Source organism: Pristiophorus japonicus, chromosome 9 (genome assembly GCF_044704955.1).
Source record: "Pristiophorus japonicus isolate sPriJap1 chromosome 9, sPriJap1.hap1, whole genome shotgun sequence".
Classification (NCBI taxonomy): Eukaryota; Metazoa; Chordata; class Chondrichthyes; family Pristiophoridae; genus Pristiophorus; species Pristiophorus japonicus.
This window is the reverse complement of record NC_091985.1, coordinates 19,283,979-19,294,084: the sequence shown is the minus strand read 5'-3', so window position 1 is coordinate 19,294,084 and position 10,106 is coordinate 19,283,979. Positions and strand designations below refer to the sequence as shown.

The following is a 10,106-nucleotide window of genomic DNA, read 5'->3' as shown; positions in this document are numbered from 1 at the left end:
CTAATTAGCACCATTAACTTTATTCTGCAGCATTACTTTATTGAAAAATTACACAATCAATGCCATCATAGATTTCAGTAGTTATGAACACCGTGTAGGCAGCTTTTCTGCGGTTTCTCCAGCTGTTTCCCCGGGTTAACATGGGCAAGCAACTGACGGTGAATTATTCACATCACTGGTTATGCAGACCATACATTAGTAAAATTGGTGGCACATACAAAATGATGGTAATATGGTTAACTACACCAAAGCACAAGTGTTACACATTAAATCTAGAACTAGAAGTTATATGCAGATTCAACAGTTAAGCAGTTCTGACCGATGTAAAAGATTAGCAAAAATATGTAAAGTATGCAAAAGGTTAGGTAATGGCATCCGGTAAGTAACCAGGAGTTACAAATAAACTGATCAATCAAATCACATTCGACTTGCAATCAGAGTAAACATAGAAACATAGAAACATAGAAAATAGGTGCAGGAGTAGGCCATTCGGCCCTTCTAGCCTGCACCGCCATTCAATGAGTTCATGGTTGAACATGCAACTTCAGTACCCCATTCCTGCTTTCTCACCATACCACTTGATTCCCCTAGTAGTAAGGACTTCATCTAACTCCTTTTTGAATATATTTAGTGAATTGACCTCAACAACTTCCTGTGGTAGAGAATTCCACAGGTTCACCACTCTCTGGGTGAAGAAATTCCTCCTCATCTCGGTCCTAAATGGCTTCCCCCTTATCCTTAGACTGTGACCTCTGGTTCTGGACTTCCCCAACATTGGGAACATTCTTCCTGCATCTAACCTGTCTAACCCCGTCAGAATTTTAAACGTTTCTATGAGGTCCCCTCTCATTCTTCTGAACTCCAGTGAATACAAGCCCAGTTGATCCAGTCTTTCTTGATAGGTCAGTCCCGCCATCCCGGGAATCAGTCTGGTGAACCTTCGCTGCACTCCCTCAATAGCAAGAATGTCCTTCCTCAGGTTAGGAGACCAAAACTGTACACAATACTCCAGGTGTGGCCTCACCAAGGCCCTGTACAATTGTAGCAACACCTCCCTGCCCTTGTACTCAAATCCCCTCGCTATGAAGGCCAACATGCCATTTGCTTTCTTAACCGCCTGCTGTACCTGCATGCCAACCTTCAATGACTGATGTACCATGACACCCAGGTCTCTTTGCACCTGCCCTTTTCCTAATCTGTCACCATTCAGATAATAGTCTGTCTCTCTGTTTTTACCACCAAAGTGGATAACCTCACATTTATCCACATTATACTTCATCTGCCATGCATTTGCCCACTCACCTAACCTATCCAAGTCGCTCTGCAGCCTCATAGAATCCTCCTTGCAGCTCACACTGCCACCCAACTTAGTGTCATCCGCAAATTTGGAGATACTACATTTAATCCCCTCGTCTAAATCATTAATGTACAGTTAAACAGCTGGGGCCCCAGCACAGAACCTTGCGGTACCCCACTAGTCACTGCCTGCCATTCTGAAAAGTCCCCATTTACTCCTACTCTTTGCTTCCTGTCTGACAACCAGTTCTCAATCCATGTCAGCACACTACCCCCAATCGCATGTGCTTTAACTTTGCACGTTAATCTCTTGTGTGGGACCTTGTCGAAAGCCTTCTGAAAGTCCAAATATACCACATCAACTGGTTCTCCCTTGTCCACTCTACTGGAAACATCCTCAAAAAATTCCAGAAGATTTGTCAAGCATGATTTCCCTTTCACAAATCCATGCTGACTTGGACCTATCATATTACCTCTTTCCAAATGCACTGCGATGACATCCTTAATAATTGATTCCATCATTTTACCCACTACCGATGTCAGGCTGACCGGTCTGTAATTCCCTGTTTTCTCTCTCCCTCCTTTTTTAAAAAGTGGGGTTACATTGGCTACCCTCCACTCCACAACTGATCCAGAGTCAATGGAATGTTGGAAAATGACTGTCAATGCATCCACTATTTCCAAGGCCACCTCCTTAAGTACTCTGGGATGCAGTCCATCAGGCCCTGGGGATTTATCGGCCTTCAATCCCATCAATTTCCCCAACACAATTTCCCGACTAATAAGGATTTCCCTCAGTTCCTCCTCCTTACTAGACCCTCCGACCCCTTTTATATCCGGAAGGTTGTTTGTGTCCTCCTCAGTGAATACCGAACCAAAGTACTTGTTCAATTGGTCCGCCATTTCTTTGTTCCCCGTTATGACTTCCCCTGATTCTGACTGCAGGGGACCTACGTTTGTCTTTACTAACCTTTTTCTCTTTACATATCTATAGAAACTTTTGCAATCTGTCTTAATGTTCCCTGCAAGCTTCTTCTCGTACTCCATTTTCCCTGCCCTAATCAAACCCTTTGTCCTCCTCTGCTGAGTTCTAAATTTCTCCCAGTCCCCGGGTTCTCTGCTATTTCTGGCCAATTTGTATGCCACTTCCTTGGCTTTAATGCTATCCCTGATTTCCCTTGATAGCCACGGTTGAGCCACCTTCCCTTTTTTATTTTTACGACAGACAGGAATGTACAATTGTTGTAGTTCATCCATGCGGTCTCTAAATGTCTGCCATTGCCCATCCACAGTCAACCCCTTAAGTATCATTCGCCAATCTATCCTAGCCAATTCACGCCTCATACCTTCAAAGTTACCCTTCTTTAAGTTCTGGACCATGGTCTCTGAATTAACTGTTTCATTCTCCATCCTAATGCAGAATTCCACCATATTATGGTCACTCTTCCCCAAAGGGCCTTGCACAACGAGATTGCTAATTAATCCTCTCTCATTACACAACACCCAGTCTAAGATGGCCTCCCCCCTCGTTGGTTCCTCGACATATTGGTCTAAAAAACCATCCCTTATGCACTCCAGGAAATCCTCCTCTACCGTATTGCTTCCAGTTTGGTTAACCCAATCTATGTGCATATTAAAGTCACCCATTATAACTGCTGCACCTTTATTGCACGCACCCCTAATTTCATGTTTGATGCACTCCCCAGCATCACTACTACTGTTTGGAGGTCTGTACACAACTCCCACTAACATTTTTTGTCCTTTGGTATTCTGCAGCTCTACCCATATAGATTCCACATCATCCAAGCTAATGTCCTTCCGAACTATTGCCTTAATTTGCTCCTTAACCAGCAATGCTACCCCACCTCCTTTTCCTTTTATTCTATCTTTCCTGAATGTTGAATACCCCTGGATGTTGAGTTCCCAGCCCTGATCATCCTGGAGCCACGTCTCCGTAATCCCAATCACATCATATTTGTTAACATCTATTTGCACAGTTAATTTATCCACTTTATTGCGGATATTCCTTGCATTAAGACACAAAGCCTTCAGGCTTGTTCTTTTAACACCCTTTGTCCTTTTAGAATTTTGCTGTACAGTGGCCCTTTTTGTTCTTTGCCTTGGGTTTCTCTGCCCTCCACTTTTCCTCACCTCCTTTCTGTCTTTTGCTTTTGCCTCCTTTTTGTTTCCCTCTGTCTCCCTGCATTGGTTCCCATCCCCCTGCCATATCAGTTTAAATCCTCCCCAACAGCACTAGCAAACACTCCCCCTAGGACATTGGTTCCGGTCCTGCCCAGGTGCAGACCGTCCGGTTTGTACTGGTCCCACCTCCCCCAGAACCGGTTCCAATGCCCCAGGAATTTGAATCCCTCCCTGTTGCACCACTGCTCAAGCCACGTATTCATCTGTGCTATCCTGCGATTCCTACTCTGACTATCACGTGGCACTGGTAGCAATCCCGAGATTACTACTTTTGAGGTCCTACTTTTTAATTTAGCTCCTAGCTCCTTAAATTCGTTTCGTAGGACCTCATCCCTTTTTTTACCTATGTCGTTGGTACCAATGTGCACCACGACAACTGGCTGTTCTCTCTCCCTTTTTAGAATGTCCTGCACCCGCTCCGAGACATCCTTGACCCTTGCACCAGGGAGGCAACATACCATCCTGGAGTCTCGGTTGCGGCCGCAGAAACGCCTATCTATTCCCCTCACCATTGAATCCCCAATCACTATTGCTCTCCCACTCTTTCTCCTGCCCTCCTGTGCAGCAGAGCCAGCCACGGTGCCATGAACTTGGCTGCTGCTGCCCTCCCCTGATGAGTCATCCCCCTCAACAGTACCCAAAGCAGTGTATCTGTTTTGCAGGGGGTTGACCACAGGGGACTCCTGCACTACCTTCCTTGCACTGCTCTTCCTGTTGGTCTTCCATTTCCTATCTGGCTGTGGACCCTTTCCCTGCGGTACGACCAACTCGCTACACGTGATACTCACGTCATTCTCAGCATCGTGGATGCTCCAGAGTGAATCCACCCTCAGCTCCAACTCCGCAACGCGGTCTGTCAGGAGCTGGAGGCGGATACACTTCCCGCACACGTAATCGTCAGGGACACCGGAAGTGTCCCTGAGTTCCCACATGGTACAGGAGGAGCACAACTCCCGACCGAGCTCTCCTGCCATGACTTAACCCTTATATACCTTAAATTGGCAACAACAATGTTAAAAGTTACTGACTGATATAGAAGAGAAAAAAGAAAAACTACTCATCAATCACCAGCCAATCACTTACCCTCTTGGCTGTGACGTCACCTTTTGATTTCTTTCTACTTCTTTTTTGCCTTCTCCCTGTAGCTGCACAAGTCCCGCCTTTATAGGCCTCTCCACGCACCTCCTCGACGCTGCTCCCGACTGCCGCCGACACTGGGCCCCGGACTCCCTGCTGTGCCTTTATAGGCCGCTCCACGCACCTCCTCGACGCTGCTCCCGACTGCCGCCGACGCTGGGCCCCGGACTCCCTGCTGTGCCTTTTATAGGCCTCTCCACACACCTCCTCGACGCTGCTCTCGACTGCCGCCGACACTGGGCCCCGGACTCCCTGCTGTGCCTTTTATAGGCCGCTCCACGCACCTCCTCGACGCTGCTCCCGACTGCCGCCGACGCTCATAAGGCGTACAAAAGTAGATCTATTGTCGAATATATCTAATGGATCATATACTTTATCTTTATAGAAACATAGAAACATAGAAAATAGGTGCAGGAGTAGGCCATTCGGCCCTTCGAGCCTGCACCACCATTCAATATGATCATGGCTGATCATGCAACTTCAGTACCCCACTGCTGCTTTCTCTCCATACCCCTTGATCCCTTTAGCCATAAGGACCACATCTAACTCCCTTTTCATTTATAACATTGTTAAAATGAAGCACAGAAAAATGATAACAAACTCAAGGGAAGATAAATCCCTTCCCTGTTGGAGGCTGCACTTTTGATATTTTTTTAAACACAAAGCCCCCCTTCCCCCTTTTTATTTTTATTTTTTTCTCTCATTCCCATGGCAGCTGGTAATTATTCTGCCATTCACACCCCATCTAGACTCATCTTTTGTTTCCTAACTTGTGCCATTACCATCTCAATTTGGCCCATCGTCCCTTTTGTCTCTCAAATCACTCCTGCCTTCCACCCTATCACAGACCTTCCCTTTTGTTCTTTCCCCCCCTCCCCCTTTCACTGCCCCTGCACTTCCTTAAGAATCTGTTACATTTCAAACTTTTTCAGTTCTGGCGAAGGGTCACAGACCCGGAATATTGACTCTGTTTCTCTCCACAAATGCTGCCTGACCCGCTGAGATTTCCAGTATTTTCTGTTTTTAGCTATGACATGTTATGCCTATGTTAATCGCAATAAACCTACAACAGTAGGCAAAGCCAACATCTGTATCTTCATAAACACCACCATTACTGTTGACTCAGGCTTTGGAAAAGTCAGGTCTTCGAATGTCATTAAGGTTTGTGCTCTCCTTGGACATTCCAACAACATGGGCGAATGTAGGAAATAACTCAGCGGAAAGCAACCCAACTGTTAAATTGACAGAAGTCAGTCCTCTTGAAAGAGAAGTGAACCTTGCCGAAAGACAATTCATTACGGAACAAAAAGATTCCACCACAAGCAACACATCGTAACAAGACCTATACTCTCTTGCACTGACACAGATAGAGAGACGGCCTTCAACAATTTAGATGAATTGGAAATGGGATTGTCTTCGGATTTTGCAATTGTTGGCGAGCATATTCTCTCGGATTGTAGGTTGGGTTAGGATTGGGATGTTATTGCACTGGGACAGGCCACTTTGGAGCTATTGGGAACAAGAATCTCTGAAATTGTGAGGTGGTGGAGAACAGAAGCCAATTGTGAGGGGGCAGAGAGAGAAGAGATCAAATTGGTTCGGCAAAGAATCCTCAGAGGGATTAACCTACTTGAGAACAGTACTGACCTGGGGTTCTGAATTGGTCGATAAATCTTGTGAAATGAGTTCTTGTCTTTGGTATAATTACAACGTGACTTAATAAGTACTGTTGAGCAATTTAGCACAGAATGCCATTCAAGGGCGAAATCAAGGAGCACTGATTCACACGAAGGGTAGTGGACATTTGGAACTCTCCCCTCAAAGCTGTTGAGGCTGGAGGCCAATTGAAAATGGCAACACCGAGATGAATAGATTTTTCTTAGGCAAGGGATTAAGGGCTATGGAACGAAGGCGGGTAGAGTTGAGATACAGATCAGTCATGATCTAATCGAGAGACTGAATGGTCTACTCTGTTCCTATGAATTGCTGACTGTGGCAGATTAGGAGATTACACTAACAGTGGTTGTCCCAGTTCTGAGGAAACATTCAAAAAAAATCTTGGCTCGAACCTGAGTAACGCGTCTAACAATATGACGCCACCAAAATTGATGTGTTATTTTGAGCCTAAGGCATTAAAGTATCATTACTTTGAGAATGAGGCAAGTTTGATGATCCTCAGTCTCTAAACACACATTGACCATGTCTTCGAGAGGAGACAGCACAGGACTGCAAATCCCCACGACCATCCCCTGATCGAACCGCCTCCGTTTTCTGCGGATGTTACAGTCGCTATCAGTGTTTTCACCTCTTCGAAGTTCTCTGCCTCGTCATCTTGATTTGTTCCTCTGCAACTGTCAAAGATCTTGATCATGCTCAGATTCCTTTGCAGGGCTCTCACAGTCAGTATGACGGCGTCTTCTTCTGGTTCCATCTTTTTCTTGAATGCGCAAGAAAAGTCTTTATCGTACGTGGTCGCACTCTGCTCCTCTGACCACACGTTGTTATTGAGACAGGGGTCGTTAATCCGGCCCGGTGGGGAGGTGCAGCAAAGAGCCGTCCAGGCTACTTCAGGCACCGTGACCTTGTTCTTCAGTTTGCTACCTGTGGAATTGGCAGAGCCTGTCACCACGTACATCGACCGGCCGGATTTGTGGCATATCAGTGCTAACTTCAGGACAATAGATTCTACCTGTTTATTCCAGTTAACGTTGGCTTCGTGCTTCTGTGGGACTGCATTAGTGAGCGTGCAGGTGGCTGTAGCACTGTCATTCTCATTAAAGGAAAATGGATATAGATGGCCTCGATCATAACCCGAGTCCTTGTAATCTGCATCCACTGCCTGATTGTCACTGGAACGATCTTTGCTGCTTGTCATTTCTGCCGAGGCTTTTCGATCATCAATCTAAAACCAACATAGATCGAGGCATTAGCAAATACTCACAATTTAAGAAATTAGCAACAGGTCAAAGCCCATTACCTCAGTAAAGATGTCCCTTTTTTATAGCTCAATCTGGTATTCTCAGTACGAGGATGAAATTACTCATAAAATACAAAATAAATTGTGGTTAATGGGAGTTAATTTCATCTTTTTTATAATACTCTTACGATCAGGAAACTTTACTGTGGGCTCACTGAGTGAGCAATTGTAACACGCCTGCAATAATAGCTGGCAACTGGGCAGTTCATTCAGCATCTGTGGAGAGAACAGATAACCGCAACAACTTGCATTTCTATAGCCCCTTAATGCAGTAAAACAACAACAACTTGTATTTATATAGCGCCTTTAACATAGTGAAACATCCCAAGGCGCTTCACAGGAGTGTTATGAGTTAAAAATTTGATACCAAGCCTCATAAGTAGAAGTAGTGTAAAATTTTTCAGTATAAGGCGTGGCGCAGTTGTATGAGGCGGACTGGTTGAGTTGGGTGCTCTTTGCCTTTCCGTCATTGCTCATAGGCATGGTCAGCAGCCCTGTAACCTTCAGGGCTGCTGACCAAGGGCCGTGTGGCTCTTTGTCGGCCGGCGCGGACACAATGGGCCAGAATGGCCTCCTGCGCTGTAAATTTCTATGATCTATGTTCTAAATTAGCGCAGGTGACCAAAAGCTTGATCAAAGAGGTAGATTTTAAGGAGTGTCTTGAAGGAGGAAAGAGAGGTAGAGAGGTGATGACGTTTAGGCTGGGAATTCCAGAGCTTGGGGCCTAGGCAACAGAAGGCACGGCCACCAATGGTTGAGCAATTATAATCCATGGCCAGTTCAGCCTTGATCTTGTTAAATGGTGGAGCAGGCTTGAGGGGCTAGATGGCCTACTCCTGTTCCTAATTCTTATGTTCTTATGTTAATCAAGGATGCTCAAGGGGGCAGAATTAGAGGAGCGCAGATATCTCGGGGGGGGGGGCGTTGTGGGAGATTACAGAGGTAGGGAGGGGCGAGGCCATGGAGGGATTTGAAAATAAGGATGAGAATTTTGAAATTGTGGCATTGCTTAACCAAAAGCCAGTGTCGGTCAGCGAGCACAGGGTGATGGGTGAGCGGGACTTGGTGCGAGTTAGGACACGGGCAGCCGAGTTTTGGATCACCTCTAGTTTATGTAGGGTAGAATGTGGGAGGCCAAACATTCCAAGGTGCTTAACAGGAGCATTATCAGACAACATTTGACAGTGAGCCACATAAGGAGCCATGAGGACATGTGACCTTGTTCAAATAGGTAGGTTTTAAGGAGTCTTAAAGGAGGAGAGAGAGGTAGAGAGGCGGGGAGGTTTAAGGAAATATAAATTCTTCTGAATCTAGTTATATTGTAATTTGCAAACTTTGTCATTTTCCTTATCCTCCTACATTATTAATATCTATTATAATAAAAAATAGTATATCTGGTGCTTATTTCCTGTCTGGCATACTTCGAGTGTCATGTCGTTTGTGGAACCTTGCTGTGCGCTTTGAGGTGGTCAAAGGCGCTGTTTAAATGCAAGTTCTTTTACTCTCTTGCCGTCTTTCGGATGAGACGTTAAACCGAAGCGTCTGCTCTCTCAGGTGGATGTAAAAGATCCCATGCCGCTATTTCGAAGAAAAGCAGGTGAGTTTTCCCGGTGTCCTGGCCAATATTTATCCCTCAATCAACATAACAAAAACAGATTATCACATTGCTGTTTGTGCGCAATTTGGCTGCCGCGTTTCCCACATTACAATAGTGACTACCCTCCAAAAGTACTTCATTGGCTGTAAAGCGCTTTGGGACGTCCTGAGGTCGTGAAAGGCGCTAGATAAATGCAAGTCCTTCTTTGTCTTACCTGCGGTTCATAAAACCAGGGATTGGATCTGAATTTCTTCTCCACCCCAATGGTGCAGGGATATCTGTAGGCGGAATAGACCGGGATCCGCAGGTCTGGCCGGTACAGGGTTACAAAGTGATAGTGGTTCTTGTACCGCTGGCAGATTTTGACCCGGTTTTGAGTGTCGAATCCCTGCGGTGGGATCTTGTTCTGAAAGAACCAACTGCATTCATCGAAGTTCTCGACTACTTTGCCCTGCACTGTCCCGGGGTCGGGGAGTGCCAAGAGCAGGAATAAGACCAGACCCGCCGCCCCCATGTTCAGAATGCGATTCCTCTCCCGATTGAAGAGCGAGCGAGCGTTCAGTTTCACTTTCCCTGCTGCTCGCTTTTGCTGGCCTAAGTTGCTCAAAGTGGGAGCTGGATTCCCACTTAAATCTACGACGCTGTGAAAATCCCCTTGAGGAGGATGTGCTAAGTGCATGGTCCAGTGAAAGTCATTGGGCATTAAGCTCCTCAGACGCCCCTTTTATCTGATGTCAGTAACTGTGAAATTAACTTCCTCCCATGAACACCACTCATGTTCCTTTTCATCATTTATCTACCGATACGAGGGGCCGCCTATAATGATGATGATAAGAATCATTGACCAACAGAGTTCCTGTTCGCTGTTCTCTGAAAGTGTCATAAAAGAGCACAGTA

General features: G+C 45.8%; 1 protein-coding gene across 1 annotated transcript; it reads right to left on the bottom strand.

The window, feature by feature from the left end:
• Nucleotides 1-6,766: 6,766 nt before the first annotated feature.
• LOC139272577 (endonuclease domain-containing 1 protein-like) lies at nucleotides 6,767-9,793 on the bottom strand. The gene is made up of 2 exons (XM_070888646.1): nucleotides 9,424-9,793; nucleotides 6,767-7,537 (listed from the first exon to the last, which is right to left on the bottom strand). Exons 1-2 carry the CDS (start codon nucleotides 9,721-9,723, stop codon nucleotides 6,818-6,820), a joined length of 1,020 nt encoding a protein of 339 aa, XP_070744747.1. The 5' UTR covers nucleotides 9,724-9,793; the 3' UTR covers nucleotides 6,767-6,817.
• Between the last annotated feature and the right edge of the window lie 313 nt (nucleotides 9,794-10,106).

What these genes read in the sequence shown, in the direction of transcription:
- LOC139272577 (XM_070888646.1), bottom strand. Translation starts at nt 9,723, where the DNA reads ATGGGGGCGGCGGGTCTGGTCTTATTCCTGCTCTTGGCACTCCCCGAC. An exon ending in CCTGGTTTTATGAACCGCAG is followed by an intron (nt 7,538 to 9,423) that starts GTAAGACAAAGA and finishes TGTTGGTTTTAG; the next exon opens with ATTGATGATCGAAAAGCCTC.